This window comes from Phasianus colchicus, chromosome Z, assembly GCF_987193195.1.
Source record: "Phasianus colchicus chromosome Z, bPhaCol1.hap1.1, whole genome shotgun sequence".
NCBI lineage: Eukaryota > Metazoa > Chordata > Aves > Galliformes > Phasianidae > Phasianus > Phasianus colchicus.
In genome coordinates, this window is record NC_143476.1 from 68,006,265 (window position 1) to 68,026,819 (window position 20,555).

The 20,555-nt window shown below is 38.2% G+C and overlaps 2 protein-coding genes across 9 annotated transcripts in view; one reads left to right on the forward strand and one right to left on the reverse strand.

Annotated features, from left to right (window-relative positions):
• CERT1 (ceramide transporter 1) overlaps positions 1 to 3,207 on the reverse strand; it is a 75,086-nt gene extending 71,879 nt beyond the window's left edge. For both annotated transcript variants that reach the window (XM_031609311.2, XM_031609310.2), the window contains exon 1: positions 2,785 to 3,207. In XM_031609311.2, the coding sequence (XP_031465171.1) occupies positions 2,785 to 2,880 (96 nt within the window). In that variant the 5' untranslated portion in view covers positions 2,881 to 3,207. The remainder of the gene's footprint in view (positions 1 to 2,784) is intronic.
• A 137-nt stretch (positions 3,208 to 3,344) lies between these two features.
• The window catches only part of POLK (DNA polymerase kappa), a 33,452-nt gene continuing 16,241 nt past the window's right edge, over positions 3,345 to 20,555 (forward strand). For 3 of the 7 annotated variants that reach the window (XM_031609305.2, XM_031609304.2, XM_031609309.2), the window contains exons 1-6: positions 3,536 to 3,908; positions 12,740 to 12,918; positions 14,192 to 14,311; positions 17,906 to 18,058; positions 18,416 to 18,547; positions 19,544 to 19,697. In XM_031609305.2, the coding sequence (XP_031465165.1) occupies positions 3,896 to 3,908; positions 12,740 to 12,918; positions 14,192 to 14,311; positions 17,906 to 18,058; positions 18,416 to 18,547; positions 19,544 to 19,697 (751 nt within the window). In that variant the 5' untranslated portion in view covers positions 3,536 to 3,895. The other 4 variants (XM_031609306.2, XM_090132214.1, XM_031609308.2 and 1 more) reach the window with 4 other exon arrangements.

The following is a 20,555-nucleotide window of genomic DNA, read 5'->3' on the forward strand; positions in this document are numbered from 1 at the left end:
AACTACTTCATCATTAAGATGATAATTACTTGTCAGGAGACACCGAATCATCCTGTTACTAAGACCTTTCTATGGACTCAACATTCACGTATACAGTGCAACTGATATTCCAGGAACAAGTCCTGGATTCATCATATAAAGGTACAGTTAAAAGTGACTAATAACGTCCTGATTATTAATATCTTATATTTGCTACAACTTCCCAACACAACAAAACTACACCCTGCAGAAGCATACAGCACCAACAGAGCATCACAACTATTCTGGTAACATGCTGGTGCTAGGACTTTGAACGCAGGGCAAAAAAACACAATTTAAATATTGGAAACAGGAAAACAAAAACATTGACAATGATTTTATCAGGAAAGCATTTCTTTGATCACAACAAAGACTTCCTAAACACTATTCATCATTTTGCCACATTGAAACAGGAAGGGAGAAGAAAGTGGACTAGTGGGATAATATCCAAGTTATACTACACGTATCAGTTAGCACGTGTCTCCTAGCTGTTAGCTCTTCTAATGGCAAGAAGAAATCTAAGCACTAAATAGGACAACAAGTTCTATTACCTGAGAAATTACCAGCTATTTTCAAGCACAGGTGAGACCTACATTTACTCACCAAAAATAAACCTTTTTGTAACCTCCTAATAAACTGAATAGCTACATTCAATATGAGTGCTTCAGCTGTGTTTAGTACTTGAACCAACAACACCAACTGTTACGAAGGTATATTTGCCCTGCCTTCCTCCCTTTGTCTCTATTATATTCGCTGTTCCTATAAAAATATGAAGTGCAATGCCCAAAGGTATCTTGGCCAAAAGAGCAAGGGACAGGGAAGAAAGCATCTTTCTTCCTTTGACACAATTAAGTGAGGTAAATATAGCAGCCAATCTTGCATTTGCTGCTGCAATCAACACTGGCTGTTGCAACCAAAATGTGACAGGAATTAAGAGACTTCTTAAAGTAAGGTTTCTGCAAACAGAAGACCACTGGTTAAAGCACACATGTATCAAGACATTTCCATGGTAGAGTTCTTCGTATCCACCTTAAAATTGTAAGGAAAATTGTAATTGAAAATGCCTAGAGTTTGGAAACACTCAGAGAGCAGTGAAACGTACTTCTAATAAGCTTCTCTTTCAAAACTATCCTGTTTGTTTAAAAGCTTCTCTCTTTACTGAGTTGAAAAATTACTACGCATACAGAAAACTGCAGCATACTTTCACTGATTTGCTATTTAATAACAGACTAAGTTTTAAAAACAGAGACGCTCAGTAATCAGTTTGTAATGGTACTCTCCTATTTTAATTAATTTGTCTCAAGTATTACTGAGGCATGAACTAGCAAAAGGCAATGTTATCCCTCAAGTATATTCACCGCAACAGGTTTTACCATACTTTGACTACTGAGATTACATTCCCTGAGTTCTCACAGAAGGGGCAACATCAGCTACATTTGGTATAATTTAAAAGAAAATATGAGTCTTGCACATCGGAACTTTATACATTTCAGCAGAGACCATGACTTCACCCATTACTCCTATATTTGCCAACATAAGAACCAACAATATCCTAACAAATCTTCAAGTTTCTAAGGTAGGAATTATCCAATCAAAAGAACACATTGTTAAGAAAAACCTATGCTACTAAACCAAGACCTCGTGTTTTAAGTGCTGTCACATCTCATGACTCTCTCATCCTCTCCCATCCCCAACAGATGACAGGATCTCACACATGAGAGCCTTCTCCCATCTCTGGATTTAGGAACGCTTTCAGACTGCAAAGCATTTATGACTCTCCCACAAACAAGCAGAGGTCTGCCTCATTGTGACTGTTTTCCTAGCAGTCAGGGCCAGTTATGAACTCAGTATCCCATGACCTGTGTGCTCCATGCATGCTGATGCCCAGCCTTGCCACACAGGACTGGAAAGAACTTATTATTTTTTTTTAATTTGACATCATTCTGAAGGTACTTTCGGTAGAAATAAAACCTTTTTGCTCCCAAACTTAATGATTCAACACACAGCTTTAAAATTGCCCCCAAAGTAAAATCTCCCAGCGTCACCCAACGCATACTTGCAAGTCATCTCATTTCCAGCGATTTTAAAAGACATGATAATAAATAGCAGCACTTCTATTTAAGAAGGGAAACGAGCCGTAGTGCCCTTTTCCTTCCTCTCGTCCCGTATCTCCTGCTGCAGGGCTGGCTTATGGCACTGTTTTGATAGTCGCACCGAAGACCGCGCCGCTCCTGTGCCCGCTCCGAGGGAGCGACGAGCGCGGGCCCCGCGCAGGGCAGCGGGGAGCCCCGCCGCACGAGGATGCGCCCCGCGCCGCCGGAGACCCGACTCTCGCAGCGGGAGGAAAGGGGCTCCGCGCTGCGTGCCCACCCGGCCCGAACGGGGCTCGAGGCCGCGCCGGCGGCTCCGCCCGAGGCAGGGCTCCCTCACAGCACCTCTCCGGGCTGAGCTGCCGGGGCCCGCGCGAAGGTGGGGGGAGGTGAGCGGGCCCCTCCCGGCGCAGCGCCGTCGGGGACGTGCCGGTGCCCCCGCCGGAGGGAGGGGGCGCGGGAGGCCGGCGCGGCTCCCTGGCAGCCTTCGCGATCAGGTGGCAGCTGTTCCGGCCAGCGCCTCTCCCGGAGACCAGCGAGCCCCGGAGCGGGGCGGCGAGGAGCTGACAGCCGGGATCTGTCGGCGGAGGGGGGTGGGGGCGGGGGGGCAGCCGGGAACCGCCGCGTAGAAGGGAAGCGCGAGGCCGCCGGGTGCGGCGGAGCGAAGCGTTCTTACCTTGCTGAGCACCCCGCAGAGCTCAACAGGCAGCCCGAGCTCGGTCTCGGGGTCCTCCTCGGAGCCGGAGGAGTTCCAGCTCTGGTTGTCCGACATGGAGACTCGAGCCGCAGCCACCGCCGAGCGGGGAAGAGCCGCGCGGCCCCTGCCCACAGCAGCCTCAGCGTCTCCTGCCGAACAGACGGGAACGGCCGGCAGCGGCTCTACCTGAGCGGCACGGCACCGCTCCGCGCCCGCCAGCTGCCGAGCGGCCTCGAGAGGCGGAGGCTCGCGCGGTTCCCTCAGAGCAGCTCCGCGGCCCCGGCCCGCGGCAGCGGCCACAACATAGAGGTGGCGAGGGGAGGAGGAGCGAGCGCACGTCCGCCTGCCGCGCACTCCGCTCACAGCGCTGCCGCCGCTGCCGCCATCTTACGCGAGGCGGGGGGCGCTATCTGCCACTATTTACCCGTTCCACCCCCCCCGCCCGGCCCCGCTGGCGGAGCCGCGCGCTGCACGCCGGGAGCTGTAGTCTCCGCGGCGGAGTCCGAGGCCGCCGCTGCGCGCGGCATGCTGGGAGTTGTAGTCCGCCAGGCCGGCGGTTCCCCTCCCGCCGGCTCGTGGCCGCCATCTTGGTCTCGTCAGTCCCGTTGCGCCGGTTTTGTCCTCTGACAAGGTGGGGTACTCCGCTCCCTTCCCCGGGCGTGGGGCAGCAGTGCTGCCTGGACCGGTAGGAGCCGATCGAAAAGCGGCTGCCCGAGCTGTCAGGTAGCCCGGTCCCGTGTTTTTACGCGCCTGCTGTTGTAGCTCAGGGCACGAGATAGTACGCGGTGTTTTTTTCGAGCTCTGACTGGGATGCGTAACCTGGCTTGTGGGGGTAGAACGGTTTGCAGAAGGAAGACGTGCCAGCTGACTGCTGTACAGCGTACAGCGGGTTGGAATGGACGTGCCGTTTGCGCGGGCTCGTGTATTTTTGCTTATTTCTCGGGGGGAAGAAGAAGTCAGAAAGGTTTGGGTGAGGGAAGGCTCAGTTTTGCAGTGCGTGCTGCTGGTTGTATTGGAGGAACGATGCTCTGAAATCTGTTTTTCTCTGACCGCCTCCCTGTGACAAACCGTGGTGTGATTTTCCCATGCGATGCTGCTTGAAGGTTTGCGCTGAGAAATTACTTTTATTTTATTATTATTATTTTATTTTTATTGAAGAGCCTTTATCACAGACCTATGTACGTATGCGTATTATCCATATATGAGATGGGTAAACTTTTAGTGACATGCATACCATCTCAAAGTCTTCTGTATGAAGATATCTACACTGTTATTGTAAACTCTCTGCACTGAGTGAGTGGTAAAGCAGCACATCGCTGTCCTAAACAACTGGAAATAAAGGGTGGTCACAGAAACTTTACTGCTTCTCTCTGAGATGCATACTTTCTTTCAGGGCTATTGTGGGTACTGTTTTTGACAACTTTCAGACTTAGGAAAAGCTGTTGAGAAATGAGGCCCTTTGCTTTGTCTGCTTGGAAAGAAGCTATGCTGTTTTTGCTTTGTATCTGTTGCAATGTACTGCATTTCTTAAGTAAGCAGAGTGGCTGACTTTTGTATGTACTAATATGTGAAAGAATGATTTTTGGTTCTTCTTTGCAGCACATTTATGAAGTTAAGTGGCACTGCTTTTAACGTCAGATTTTTTCCCCCATCAAATTCTGAATGAATTTCTTTCTCTATTCTGATCTGAAAGCAGGGAGTGAAGAGACATGTCTGAGCAAAGCCTTTGGCAGTAACAGTGACATGTACTTAGCCATGCACCTTCACTTTCGTTCTAGGATTGACCTCTTGGTTGCAGTTGCTGTTACAGATCAAGAACTGCCGAACTGTAAGGGTTGTAAGGGACCTCTGTAAGAGATCATCCTATCCAGCCCTGTGCTAAAGCAGCTTCCCTACAGCAGGTTGTGCAGGAAAGTGTCCAGGCAGGGTTTGAATATTTCTGGAGAGGGACACTCCACAACCTGTCTTGGCAGCCTGTTCCAGTGCTCCGTCACTATCACAGTAAAGGAGTTTTTCTCATATTTGGATGGATCTTCTTCTGTTCCAGTTTGTGTCCCTTGTCCTGTTGCTGGGCACCATTGAAAAGAGTGGCCTCATCCACTTGCTTCTCACTTTTTAGATATTTATTATATCGATAAGATCCTCTCTCAGTCTTGTCTTCTCGAGGCTGAACAGTCTCTGGTTTCTCAGCCTTTCCACATAAGGGAGATGCTCCAGGCTCCTAATCACCATAGTGAAATTATCTTCTTGGTTTCTTCTCCATTTATATGTCTGCAACATCCTCTTGGAATGTCTTATTTTTTACCTTTATTTCATTAGTTTTTGTTTTTTAATCATGTGTTGAGAGTGTGAATAACCTGAATTAAATTAGCTCTTCTCTGATATTCTAACCACCCTTTTTGTATATTACTCGCTGCCTATTTCTTCTAATGTGACCAAGTCACATCTACATTACTGTGGTGTAATGGGAGTAGATATTCAAAGGAAAGATTTGTCACTGAGGACTTTCATCCTGTACGTATTTTAAGAGGTTTTTCTTCTTACTAGCTCTAGTCTAGTCCCATGGCAGAATATCCATTAGCAAATGGAATATGTCAGGTGTGCTCTGCAATTAGTCTTATTGTTTAGTTTATGAAGAATTGATTTATATGCTCCAAGGCCAACCTGTTGTACAAAGCCATGATAAGTGAAGATGATCTAACTGATAGACTGCTGTAGACCATGCGTTCATCTCTACCTCTTCCTGTGTCTTCTTCATAGAATCACAGAATCATAGAATGGTTTGGGTTGGAAGGGACCTTTAAAATCATTTAGTTCCATCCTCTTGCTAAAGGCAGGGACACCTCACTTTAGACCAGGATGCTCAAAGCCCCATCCAGTCTGGCCTTGAGTGCTTCCAGGGAGGGGGCATCCACAACCTCTCTGGGCAGCCTTCTTTAGTGGGCATTTATTTTGTGCATGATTACTGTAAGCATAATTTCACCACAAACCCTTGTATTCAGTCTGTACTCCTCATGACTTAAAAATTGTAAGGAGTCTGCATTTCTGAAGATACTAATCATAAGCATCACTAAATGAATAATTTTATTAATATCAATTTTTTCTTATTTTTATACTTAATTTCCAGTGTTGTACTTTCAGCTGCACTGTGTTCATTGGTTGTTAGAAAAACATGTTAATCTTTAGTGTATAAATATTTTCTAGTATGTTCATGCTCATAGCTTAAGTTTAGGATTATTTTTCTTAAGGGATTCTTGAAGGAGCTTTACTTAAACATGAGCATATTGCCTAGTAGCATAGGGTCCTGAATATAAATAATTTCTTCATTATTTTCTTTTTGGCTTAATTTAATCAAGCATTTTTTCAGTAGTTTAGAAATTCAGAGAAACCTTGCTTAGAAACTCGAGTTGAATGTCTTTCAGTTTAGAATAATTTGTGAAACAAATTGAGGCAAGAGAATATACCATAGTTCTTTGTCTTTGGAATAAACCTTGAAGTTCTAAAATCACGAGATTTTCTGAACGGAGCTGTAGAGGAGCTGAAAGCAGGATTTGCAGCAATATTATACCGTGTTTTGCCTGCAGAAAATTTATCATGGGTAGGTAATCCACTTGTTTCGTTTAGTTTGTGTTAGGGAAGAATTCTCCAAGTAGCTTAATGAATGGCGTAACATACATATTTTGACATCTTCCTTTCAGGTATAGTAACAAGCAGTCTCTTACCTATTTGTTTCACAGTGTGAATTCCCTTACTGAAGGCTTGGATTGTCTGTAATTTGCAAGTTGATGATTTCAGAAAAGACATGATTCTAGGTTTCTTGAAAGCTAATTCTGAGTATTTGGTTAGGATATAAGTTTTCAGAGAATGCTGGGACAGCTGCTACCTGAAAAATAGTCCCATTTGGCTGTTTCAGCATAAGCACTTGGAATTTTAACTTCTGTGAATCCTGACTCAGTTTTATATTTAGCATTATTAGTTTATCATGTACTTTGGCTGATTAGAGTTATGAAAAATATTTTCCTAGGAAATCAGCTTTTCTAGAAAAATAACATATTATTATCTGTTGAGACAGGACAGTGAAACGGTAGTTTTGAACATTGCTAGTAGGAAACACAGATAACTAATGTTGTGTATGCTCACATACTGATAACACAGTTGCACAGCTCTTCCTGCCAGCTCCGTTATTTCCAGTCTCTGCAGGATTAAAACTGACATGAGTCCTCTTCTGAGCTCCGCTCAGTAACCATAACTCCAGTAAGCATCACCCCCAGTGGCTGAAGAGAATTGAGCTGATTGTTCAGAAGGACAACGTGATGTGCTTGCTTGCACATGTCTTTGTTTGTTTGTGGTTTCTTCTGCTGAGAAGCAAAGACTTTCAAGTACAGCTGATATTTAAATCATTATCGAGGGAATGTGTCTTTACAAGAAAATAAGAGTTAAGGAGCTTGTTAAATTTGACCCTGTCAGCCAGAATGTTACATTGCCAAATGAATACTCAGTAAAGACAGGTGCAGCAAAGACTTTTCTTGGTGGAAAAGATGTGATGCAAATGTTCCTGTTTAGGGTGTAATTCTTAGCTCACCCAAATAATAGTGAAGTCAGGTAGAATGAAATCAAATGCACTAATGGACTTTGTAGTATAACCTTTTAAATACCAGAGATGTTAAAAATATTCTTGTTGTACTGTGTCTTTCTAGTTTAGCAAATGCTTGTTCTTGTCTTATAAATTCAAGAAACAAAGCAAAGTGTTTGTTGGTAACACATTTTTCACACGGCTTGGCTATGTTGATGCAATAATTCCTGTACCCAGGCGGGTTATCTGCGGTTTAGTTCTTTAGTGGTGGGTGCTGCCTCCAAACAGTTACATGCACAGCCTAGGTAAAGATATTTCTGTACAGGAAGTGGAATAAGAAGTGTAGCTGCATGGCCACCTGTTCTATCTTAATTAGCAATTGGGGAAAAAACAAAGTGGTGTTGATTTAAAATGTTGATTTGAGTGAGTTGTGGTCTTACTGAGAAGGTTTCTATTTATTACTTTGTTCTGTGGTGGCCAGTGATGTGATTTCCAGCAGTAATAATTTCCAGTCTAAAGAAGGCTACTGAAAGTTTGAGTTTGAATTTTAGAATTACTCTTGAATCACTCTGTTTGGCTTGTTTGTTCTGCATTCTTTTTTCAGATTCTTCAGATTGTTCAATTCTTTTGTGCTCTTTTGTATTCGATTGTCAAAACAGTTTTCGTGAGTATTAAAATATATATTAAAAAAAAAGAGAGAAGGGGAGGCACTTGATCTCTTATAATTTGATTTAGTGTATAACTTGCTATTATACATTCGTATATTTTATATTTTACATTTATATACATTTTTGCAAAAAAGTGAACGAGTTTTCCTAAGTTCTGTAACTGCTAGTTAAGAGTATCCATTTCATTAGTCTGTTTTAATAGAGGAGGTTTCTAGCAACATTAAGCTCAATTCCGTCTTCAGTTGAAGTAGAAAGCGAATGCAGAAGGCGTTGGCTGTGACATTTATATTGTTCTCACTAGGCAGGGACACAGGTGTTTGTCTTGTGAGCACAGTGCAGTTCATACTACACTGCACTTGGTCTTAGCAAAAAGGATGAAAAGTGATCCTTTATGGTCTGAATTGGATGAACTAAGTTATTCATCTCAGTTAGCTGTTTATTGTGCATTCAGTGCTCTTCACAAAACTCCTATTAACATTTTGATCTTGTCACAGAAATTAAGGATAGTATTTATTTTCTTCTGATACAACCTGTGTCCAGTATCAGGGTTCACAAAGTTAGTCCATCCCCTATTCTCCATGTTTATATGTAGAGGTATGTCAAAATGTCATCATTTTGTTTTCTTCTTTCTAAAATAAAATTAGAAGAGCTTAAGGAAATATCCAAAACATCTTAATCAGAAGAAAATAGGAAATTTTGGGGGGACTATAATAAATGAAGCATCAGATTTTCATGAAATGTTGCTACTGCAACTTCAGCATATGTATATTTTTACATACCTTGTATATTTTTATGCCACGAATATTAGATTTGGACAATTTAGATATGAAAGGGAGATCCCTTCCATTTCTGCTACATGTATGGATTCCTTGGAGCTGTATGGAGGATAAGCAGTTGTGTAACAGTACTTTTTATCTCATGCTTTGTTTCTTTTGTTGGCATGTCTGTGATAGCATAGATAACAGTTTTTCTTCACGAGAATTGTTACACAATTTACATGCATCAACTTATCATTTGGTATGGCAGTTTCTTTTTCCAAGTTTTGCAAACCGTTGTCACTTTCTATTCCTGATGTTGCTTCTCAGCAAGTTGTTACACTATTAAGAAAGGACAAAGTGTTAACAATTTTGTGAATGTTTTTGCTTTGCAAGATAAAGCTGTGTTCACAGAACTGAATATTTTAGATTTTTTTTTTTTAAATCTTTTTCTCACATTGAATTTTACTACATGGAAATAATAAGACAGAGTGTTTTTAAGTTCTTACACTACGCTACAGAGTTTCTGTTACTCAAATTGCTCAGTGTTTAGTGAATACAGACTAGAGGAATAGTGCAGTTCACAAATATATCCTATCTCCTTCAGACTACTTCATGCAAACAGATGTTGAATAAGAATACAGGTAGAGGCATTTGAAATTAAATATTTTCTCTATGTTACTTGTTCTTTCAGTGTCCGTCCAGTCTTTTTTATTCAGTTGTGTTTCTGTGCTTGCTTCTAGAAGGTTTTCATTAGTGTTTTGTTTTTTCCATTTAGAAGCATCCCAGACTTCTAACAAAGCTTCCTACACAGTAATGATATTCTGTGGTTTCTCTCCACCTTTCTATTTTGCCATTACCAATTGGCAGTTAGTGCTCAAGTCTTCTTTATCTTCAGATGCCTTTTCAGTAGCAATTGAAAAATTACTTCTTCCACATAGAGATGATTCTACTGCTCCTCATGCCCATCTACAAAAAAGAAGAATAATAGAACAGTATATAACTGTAGACTGCCTTCACAGACCTCTGATTTTGTACCCTTCTTTCTTGCTGTGACAGTGTGAGAAATTTAACATGTCCTCTAATGGAAACAGCGCAGTCTTGCAACAGATTCTTGAGGTGACAGCATGCCACAAATATGTCACAAATCTGTCACTCTTTGCCTAGACAGTTCTAAGCTAGTATTTCATTAGTCTAAATTTTTATCCACTTCTATAACGTGTTTTAGCTAAAACACAAGACACCACAAGCTGACTGCTTTCTCCAGGTCAGTTTTCCATGGAGACCGTTTTCCATAGTGACAATAACTTCTACACTGATGTTTTATTAACATTTTGTACAGTGCTTCAAATGGTGCATCTCCTGCATTTTATTTAAAAGTTGTCATTACTGCAGATGTTCCACTGAGTGTTTTGTCTGACAGTGCTTTATCTGTTGTTTTATTGTTGCTTCTGTGATACATATGCTAAATATTTAATGTATTTTCAGACCTCTTAATCTGATAGACTCCAGGTTCTGTTCATGTCTCTCCTCTATGTATATAAGCTTCTGTGGAGAACTAATGTCATGTCTTCAGATAACTATTTTCTTAATTCCAACTAAGGCATTACTTGATACACTTTGTTTTCTGTTACTGTTGATGTTTTTTTTGGTATGCACAAGAGGATGAGAAGGTAAAATACACTAGGAGGCTGGCATTTCTGAGACTTTTTCAAAACTGTTTTCTTTTATCATTGTGGCATTTTGTTCTCATTGGATATATAGCAATGTGGGAGGGAAAGACTTCGAATTAAACACGTGAGTTAGTGTTTAAAGCCCTTGCTATAAGGCTGAGGCTTTATGAATGAGGAGGGAGAAAGATTTGTATGTGCTAGGAGTAGAGAGACTTTTTCAGGAGTATGGGACCAAGTTGCAAAGTCTGGAACGGGAAGCAATAACTGTGTTCATGCCAAGTTCTTGAAGAGAAGGAGTGATAAAAGAACCAGGGGAAGTAAGGGAGGGTAATTTACCCTGAGGAAAGTGTTTGTAGTTATGCCCACTGCTTACCATAGATTGAAAGTAATGCTGGTATTACTGAGTAGCTAATGGGTGGCATGAAGTCAAGATGAAACTTGGAACTGATGTATGCAATGCAGTTTTTGTTGTTTTTTCCCTTTTGGCTTTTGTCTAGCAGTCCTGTTACAGGCTCCGGTAAGTGGAAAATTAATGACAGTGTTTGTCATTGTGGTCTTTTGTTTGATAGATACACATAAGAGCTATGAAGCCTTTCCCAATCCCAGCTGACTGTTTAGTAGCACTATAGCTACAGTAGTGCCAAGAGTTAGAATCTCTATCTACATCTCCAAGTACTTTCTATTCCTTGAAATACAACAGGCAGTACAGATAAACACACGTTACTTAGCTGGTCTTGTGTCTTTGGAAGGCATCATACAAAATAATCTGAATTGATGGAATGTGATTAAAAATTGGGTATTTGGGGTATTTGTGGCAGAACTTTTTTTATGTGTGGCTTTACTGTCTAATTTAATTTGACTAGTGTATTTCAGGAGGTGACTTCATGAAAATAACAGCACAGAGCCATTAATGTAAAATAAGTCACCCACAAGGTTCTTTTATCACACACACACGAAAAAAAAGCTTTAAATTGAAAAAGGCATAACATTTTTCAGTTCGGTTGATAGTGAGTTCCACATAAGTCCTTGAGTAGTTAAAGCAGCATTTAAAAATACCTTTTAGAAAAAATGTAACACTCTTAAATTTGTGTAGTTTTTGGCTGTGTTTAACAGAGCTGCTGTAAGAACCTGAAAGGATGTGACTTCTCCTAGCCAGAAGGGCTTGTGTCACAGGGAGCAGCTTGAAGGGGAATTTTAGGAGTAAGCGTTTTTCCTACGAAAGTAAAGCTGAAGCCATTCATTAGTCAACAGCTTAGGGTAGGAAGAAAGTACTTCTGTATGCTTTTCCAGTAACAAATTTGCATTAAATATTTCAACCCAATATCAGACTTGGATCCTGTGTATTTTAATCTGGCAGAAATGCGACCACACGATCGTGCTCCAGAAGGCAGCTTTTGTTTGTTCAGTTGAAGATCAATTTATTATCTAAACAATGTACGTAGATGGAAAAGTTCAGCTGTTCACTTTTGTAAGGCATAAGGGAAGATGTCACGTATCAGAAGTACCTGCGCGTGTAAGAAATTACATATGGCAGCAATTGAGTAGTAAAAGTTTGGTATGCTCTGTTAATTGGATGCTATGGCTCTATGAATTAATGGAGGAAAAGAATGCAGGAATTTTTCCCTGAAATAAAGATTTAGTCAAAGTTGTTAATTGAAGCCGTCTGTTATTTAAAAGATGAGCTGTAACTCAAGCAGAAGGTTTGAATTTGAGCTAGAAATTACTGGGAAAATTTTTATGGCACACCTCAAGCAGGAATGAGGACTAAATGAATGACAATCTTCTGCAATTTAAAATCATTTTGTTTGGTTGGGGTTTTTTTGTTTGTTTGTTTGCTTTTGGAAAGTAATGCAACTTACTGTGTTTAAGGTATTACTGTTTGTTCTGATGGGATTATATACAGGGATAAGTCTCACGTGTGTGACACGAGATGCTAACCTTTACTGATGATGCACAGTTGTTTCTAATAAGGGAACTTTTGAAAGTTTGTTTTTTACTAAACAAGTAGTTTAGTAAATTGTTACAGTTACTTTAGTAACTGTTAGTTTTTGAAGGAGTAAAACCTTACTGTTTCCAAAGACTGATGATGGCTTTATTGGGTGATTATGGAAGGTCGGCTACTTTACACAAATATGTCTTCATATTTGTTATGTATGTGTTGTTTTCATGAACAAATATACAGCAAATGAGTTCTACAAATTACTTTTGTATTGTTCTGGAACTGCTGGAACTTAGAAACAATTCTTTTTTTTTTTGTCTTTCCAGGTACCAAGTCTCAGGAAAGATATTGGTCTTCAGAAAGTACTATGGACAACGTGAAAAATGCTGATAACAGCTCTTATAATGGTGGGGCTCTGCTTAGAATGGGCCTCAATGATAACAAAGCTGGAATGCAAGGTTTGGATAAAGAGAAAATTAATAAAATCATCATGGAAGCTTCCAAGGTTGGTTTGATTATATTTATTTATGTATTTATTTGTTCTTCCTTTCCAGCATTTCTACTTATATCTCCCTTCCCATAATAGATAAAGTTGATATGACTGGATTTTTAATGTTTTCAATAGAATTCCTTCTGTCCTTTTTCTCAAGTGATTCTTGAGAGGAGTGGCTAGTAGCATGCAGATTTGTGCCAAAGATCCACAAAAGAAATCACACCTGTACAGAGCACTGGAATATTAGTCCTCCTACTTTATTTCTTGAAGGGCCTGCAGATGCAACTATATAGGGATATACTTCATTCAGGCAGCTCTAGATTTTTTTCCTTTTCCTTTCATAAATGTATATTTCATTTGATGTTACTATATGCCAAGGTTATTTGCATAATATTTTTTGCTCAGGAATTCATGTGTCACTCTATTACGTCCAAACCACACCAAGCATACCACAGACAGTGGTAAGAAAGTGTTTTTTGTTGATGCTTTACACACTCTGGGGTAAACTCAGGGATGGGGAACATGCTATAAACAGCATTTATTTAGCAAACATATTTTACTTATGTTTCCACTTCAACAGTGCTTTTTGTAGTGTTAAGACTCCTGTTGATTTAGTTGTTTCCTCTCCTTATTGTGTCCATTATTTCTTGAAAAGTTAGCTCTTTGTCAGAAATATGTTCATAATTACATATGGAGAAATTATTTCTCAGGCACAGTTACTGTTTAATCACCTGTGTTGAACTGGAATGAACTGTGAAAAGGGCTTTCAAAACCGATAAGTAGGTTTCTTTGTATTAGGATACGTTTCTGTAAGTAAAGCAGGAGAATGTAATGCCATCTATAGATCAAGAAATCTGAAAATTAGCTTTGATTCTTTCTAAAAATTTCCTTCTTTTTTTAGTCCTTTCAAAATGAAACTTACAAATTCTACCCACAGTTGTACTATGGGAAGATTTTACATAATTTCAACTTTGAAATTATGCAGGGGATCTTAGAGAAGAAATTTTTTAATAAGTCTTAAATACTGGGCAGTTCTTCATCCTAACATTTTCTTACTGATTTCTTTCAACAAGACTTAACAAGTCATGCTTGATTGCAGAGGGGAAAAAAGATGATGTGTATGTCTGATATTGAAAGAAAACATCAATCTCTCTTGTGTATAAGCTGTATGAAAATCCAAAGTATTCATTACTGTGTTTTACACTTTCTATATTTAAAGATCAAATGTGTTTACTAGATGAAAAGACAAATTAAAACCTTACAGTTTTTTGTAATTTTCTTCTAGGGCTCCAAATTTTATGAAAACGAGCTCAAAAAAGATCAGCAAGTTAACCAACGAATTGAGAAAATGATGCAGCTTAAGGAGAAAATTACACAACAACAGCTATTGAAAGCACGGTTGCGGGTACTAATCCTGTACACTTTTATTTTATTTATTTTATTTTATTTTATTTTGAGAAGATGATGAATAAACATTTCAGTGAGATTTAATTTACTGTATTAAATTTTGTTGATAAGCACAGCATTAGATACTGTTTACATGTTAGTCATGCAAGTAAATTTTCTACAGTGATTTAAGGATGTAAGTGTAATAAAACATTCCTAGAAAAAGATTGAGTAAGTTCTAAGACATACATGAAATGGTTTTTTTTTTTTTAATTAGAATGAAGAAAAAAATAATTTCTGTCCTTTTAAATCCAGACAGTTTGAAGGGATATCATTATGGTTTCTGGAACAGCTTTACTAAGTACTTAGTTAATAAATAAAATAGCATTCTTCAGTTTTAGAAAATATATATTTTTGTGTTAAATGGCCCTCAAGGAAATGAAGATGGTCAGAGCTTTCAACTCTCCCTGGTTAACATACTCTTTATGCTTTGTAACAGAAGGTAAGAAGTCAGAAGAAATATATGTGTCCTAAACTAGAAGGATGGAAGGACTATTTTTCTTCTCATGTGCTAATAGTTGGTAACAATATCCTAAATAGTTCTCCGTGTTAGATATTGTTTGAAGAAAACTACAGCAGGTTGCACACTACATTCATAGACCCAGCGTAATTAAAGTTACTTGTAGTGGCTTAATTCACTTCCTTTCTCATTTGTACTGTGATTCAGTCTTTAATTACATGATTGCATGCCGTTTTTCTCTAATAGGATTCCTGTTTCGTTCAGTGCGCAGTGCAGACACAGTTCAGTGAATGAGCAATTATTTACTGTTGTCCTCATTGCTCAGTGGATGGCCCCAAGGCTTATTTGTTCTACACTAGTCTAATCCAGCTTTAAATGTAGAATTACTGTCTTCCTCATAGGCTTTTCTATGTTGTACACTACATATTGAAAATTCTTTAAATTATTCTTGTAAAACTCCATCAAAGTAGCGTGATATTTTTGTTTTGTAGATGAGAAGCTGAGGCATATTTCCCAGGCTATTTTCTCAACCTTCAATGTCTCAAGTCACCTTTGTCCTACATTAGTTCCTTAATACATGCTGTGTAGTACTTAATCAACTTCTCTGAGTTTTTCAGATACAGATATACCTAAGTCTCATTATCATCTTTAACTTTCTTCCTATCACTTTCTTTATTTCAGTCACTCTCTTCATTTCAATACTGCCTTCTTGAAATACTGTGAAAGAACTTGTTCTCCTAGAATGTGTAACTAGGAGATGCTTTGGAATTACAAATATATACATATATTTGGAAATATATGCATATATGTGCACAAATGCTGAAAGTTTTCATCTTCAGGTTAAGTCTTGTTTGTAGGGTGCTAAGAGGCTGAGGTACAGTTTCCTAAGCTGGCAGCCTGTACAGGATCTCTAATGTAAAATCGAAGCAATAAAAAAAAATTCTCACTGATTTGTTGGACAAGATCTTGGTTATATTGTCGAAACAGTAGCATAAATGAAACGCAGTCTGCAACATAGCATTTATTGTCTTTCTCACCATGACGGTGTGTTTGAAGACATAATTTGAAGTTCTAATAAACGCCATTTTCTATTAAGGGAAGTAATACACCATGCTGCATTATACAGTTCTTAATTTCTGAAAATTTGTAACAGATTTAGATTATGCTGATCACTTAGAGTGGAACTGCTTGAAGTTCTACAGAAGTTAACAGTACTTGAAGAAGTATCCAGCTGCTACCAGATTGTCAAGCTGTTCTCATGATGTTTGCTGGTTTTGTCACTGTGTGGTTTATCATAGATGTTTATTCTGCAAATAGTTACTGTTGTCCCAAAAAGTATTATTATTATTTGTTTTTTCTTCAATCCTGTCAAATAGTTTTACAAACATTAAATAAAGCTTGAATAGTATTTTAACATCTTAATTTGACTATGCAGTTTAAGATAGGAAAATTGTATCTTGCATATTTTACGTTCTCCAGCAATGTAAGAAACTTTTTTTTCATCTGTTGCATCACGTAAATAGCTAGTAAATAGTGGCCTGCCTGCAGCACTTTGAGTTGGGCCCTTAATTTCTCATAGTCTAAACTAGTATGTTCAGCCTTGGGGAGCATACTGTATTCTTTTGTATGGAATAGCCTACTTTGAGGTCCTGTTTCACCTCTAAAGCAAACTTGGAACAAAGAAGAGAGAAGACTAAGTAAGTCATTATTCAGCAATTTGTTTGGGACATTCAAAGCCACTCGTCTTTGTTCAAGTATCTTCAGCCTCAAAGGCTGAGATTTTAGATTAGTTTTTTGGGTTTTTTTATTAAGCAGTCTGCAAGGGAAAAAAAGAGCAACAAAGAACAACGCTTGCAGTGATTTGGCAAATTGCACGATTGTTCCTTTTCAGGACCATAAAATAATTATAATTGAGCCAGAGACATTTCTGTGATGATACCTTGATTTCACAAATGTTTGTGAATGTCCTTGTTCCTGCACACAGAGTGAAACTTCTGTTCCTTTTCACTACGTGCATTTCTTGAGCTCCAATGTGTGTGAAGCTCATTGTTTCTTTTCTAATCGCAGCAACTTTTTTTTCTGTAAATAGAGGTTAGCATAGTCATTAATATGATTAGGCAATCATAGTTTGATAGCACTTCCTCTGTCCTCCTTTTTTGATATTTTCTCTTTTGCTTCTAGAATGTTGTATGGTAATGACAACGTAGTCACCTTCAGTTAGCAGGTCTTAAAAATTTTCTATTAAGTAATACATTTGTACTTTCTAGTGACACTCACTCACTTCATACCGCATTAGTAGTTGAATGATATTCCTGAAACAAGCACAAAGTCTCCAGCTCTCTCAATAAAAGAATGCAAATAAATTAAGAAAAACAATTTAAAGTATTTTTGTGGAGATGTTTGTATGGAGTATGTTTGACTGATTCAGAACACTGTGGGACTGATCAAACCCATGATCTACTTGTAGAAGAAAAATCTTTAACTCCTGAAGAGAAACAAAGTACTTTCTAACTCTTTTCTATGTATAATCTTTAAAAGTCACCATACTGTTTTGCTAGCAGTCCAGCCTTTTGATACATATTCCTGTAACAAATTCTGAGGAATTTTACAAAGGTATTAACAACAGCTTTCTTTGCAGTAAATGAACCTGTCTGAGCCTTATTTCTCACAAAGTAATATGGACTGTACTGCCCTTTAAGTTTCTGGTCTTCTTTTCATGTGAAAAATTTGAGCCAATTTTCTGAAGAGTGATAGCTTCAGCTAGGTGTATTGGAAATTCACATTCTATTAATGTATTTTCATCTGTTTGTTCATTTTTTAAATAATGTCTATGACAGTAGCTGAAGCTGCATCTTCAGTGGGTCTTACCCAGTTACTGTCTGAATTAGGTTTTGGGTTTTTTTTCTTTTTCACTTGTGAAGAGTTTGTTTCTTTTTGTACATATGCTCTAGCAGTGTTTTAGCAAGTGTTACCAGAAACATTTTTTTTTTTCTTAAACAGTGTGCCATATACATCGAAATTATTGGAATCATGTGTACTTTTGAACTTCTGCAAGGTTAATAGTTTTTTTAATTATTACTTTACTTTGTTCAGGTGGACAAACTTGTGATGGAACTGGAACAGAGTCGCAACCTTAGTTGTACTATTGTACACATTGACATGGATGCCTTCTATGCAGCTGTGGAAATGAGAGACAATCCAGAGCTGAAGGAAAAGCCTATTGCAGTTGGATCAATGAGTATGTTGGTAAGGCCAAATGTCAAGCTAATACAGAAATGAATTGCATTAATCTAAAAGTGTGATAAAATGTACAATAATAGCATATAGTAAAGAGAAGTTTCATGATTTTCTAGAAATAATAGCAGGAATGGTAGAGGAAGTCTATTCTAGACCACGTTAAGCTGATCTTTGTTTTTCAGTAGAAAGTGTAATGAAATGTTGAAGTGTGCGAACAGACCAGAGAGGGGAAAAGAATATATTAATTTTCATCCTATTCAGTCTTTTCTGTGTGCAGTTCCATGATCAGAATTTGATTTAACGTTAAGTGTCATTGAGTAAACCTTGATTACTAAACACTAAACTTACTTCTCCTCCTCTTCCAAGTCCACCTCAAACTACCATGCTAGGAGATTTGGTGTACGTGCAGCCATGCCCGGATTTATTGCTAAAAAGCTGTGTCCACATCTAACTATAGTACCATTAAACTTTGAAAAATACAGAAAAGTGAGTAAAGAGGTAAGTCTGGAAAAATAAAAAATATTCTAACTAAAGATGGGTGTACTTTGTTTTAGACTTTATCAGTTTTAGATAATATGAGATGTAGCAGCTTAAATGTTACATTAGAATATGTTTGAACCTGTTAAGAATCTTGGATTTCACAATAAATATACTTCATTTGTTGTTTGATGGGAGTAAAGTATTAAAAGTCACAGTTGTTTTGGTTTTATATTTGTAATTTTTTGGGGTTTTGGATTTATTTCATTTTGTTAGCAAAAGCTGAACAGTGAATCTTATCATTAATTGTTTAAGGGAAGATGAGATGCATATGATCAAATATTGTGATTTCTAATAATTGGATCTAAACTTATAAAATATGATGCAGTCAAATTTTCCTTCTTGCTAAAAAATAAAAAATAATAATAAAAAGGAGGGAAGGGGTGAAGAGAAGCAGTGAGAGATTTTATTTGTCCTATTAATTTAATATGTTGTTTTGAGGATGCACTCAAAATTAATGATTTTGGAGTAAGTTTTGCTAGTGTCTCTGACTAAAGCTCTAAACTGCTGCTACACCAATTGTTTGACTATAATTTAAAATGTGAGCTTTTCTTACGTTTTGCATATGTGATGTCTGACAGACAATGCAGATAGATAAATCAGCTAAAGTGCTCCTTCTGAGCTTCTGCCAGTTTCCCAGATCCCCAGAGTTTTGTTCAAGTAGTTATAGCAGTGACTGTGAACCTAATGCCAATGGAGTGCTTATTCACCAAGCTTAGTGACCTGTACAGTAAAACATCATGCTTAGAACCCCTTTACTTGTTTAGTATTAATGTGTTGGTACTTGAGAGAAGTAGTGCTATAATTTTGTAATGTCAATAAATTATTTGCTCTATAAATGTCTTTAATGGTGGATAGTCATCTTGAGTTTTCAGAGTATGCTTGTTCACTTAATGATTGTGCATCAAGATCTGTTTTTACAGCAAAGTTTTAAACTTTCTCTATACATTTATGAAGGTTAAAGAGATACTGGCTGAATATGATCCCCATTTTATGCCTATGGGCCTAGATGAAGCCTACCTGAATGTAACAGAACACTTGGAAGAAAGGCTGCATTGGCCTGAAGATAAAAGAAGATACTTTTTGAACACAGAAAACACTACAGAAAAAAGTAAGCGAAGTACTCTCTTCTTTTGCATGTAACATGCTTCAGAAAAGCAGCTCCCATTGAAAGTACACATATCTAAGTGCATTCTTTGTAATTCTTTATGCTATCTACCTCTGATTTCTTAGGTTACAGGTTCTCTTTCTCTACAAAAGCCATGCTGATGACAGCTAGGATTTAGAGATGTAGGTTTTTAACTTGTGACTACGTATGTGTGAAAAGTGGTGGCAGTTTTACTATACCCAGTTGCATATTTTAGCTACATATTTTGTCTTTACAATTCAAAACAGTAATTTTGCAAATAAATAGTAATAATCTTGTGAGTTAAGTATAGAATAAATAAATTGATTATTCTGAAGTTTATTTACAATTTGCTGAAGTGTTTTCTAGAATGAAATACTGCAATGAGTTCTGTACATCAGAAATGTGAGAAATTATCTGCAAAGAAAATGTGTATAAGCTCTATTAAGATGATTTTGCAAGATAGAACTGTTCAAAGAAATGAACACTATAGAAATATGGTAATGCTTAAAGTTAAGTCTGGATTTCACATGGCTGTAGAAGGTGGATTTTGATCCACAGCCGCAACTGTAAAACCAATTAGGAATAGTAAAAAAGGAGTCAAGTAAATGGTTGATTGAAGTGGAAACTGGATAGCTTGTACTATTGTATTAAAAAATTATCCAAATAGCTATTAAGAGGATAATGAAGGAAGCTGTACTAAAAAACATTAGTAGACTAGAAGAAAACAAACTGGCATTGTCTGTGCAAATTAAATACCACTAATATGTAGTCACGTGTCTCTTCATACTTATCTGCTCTGTATTATTTTCCTACCACATGCAGCACTGAGAATGTGAAAGT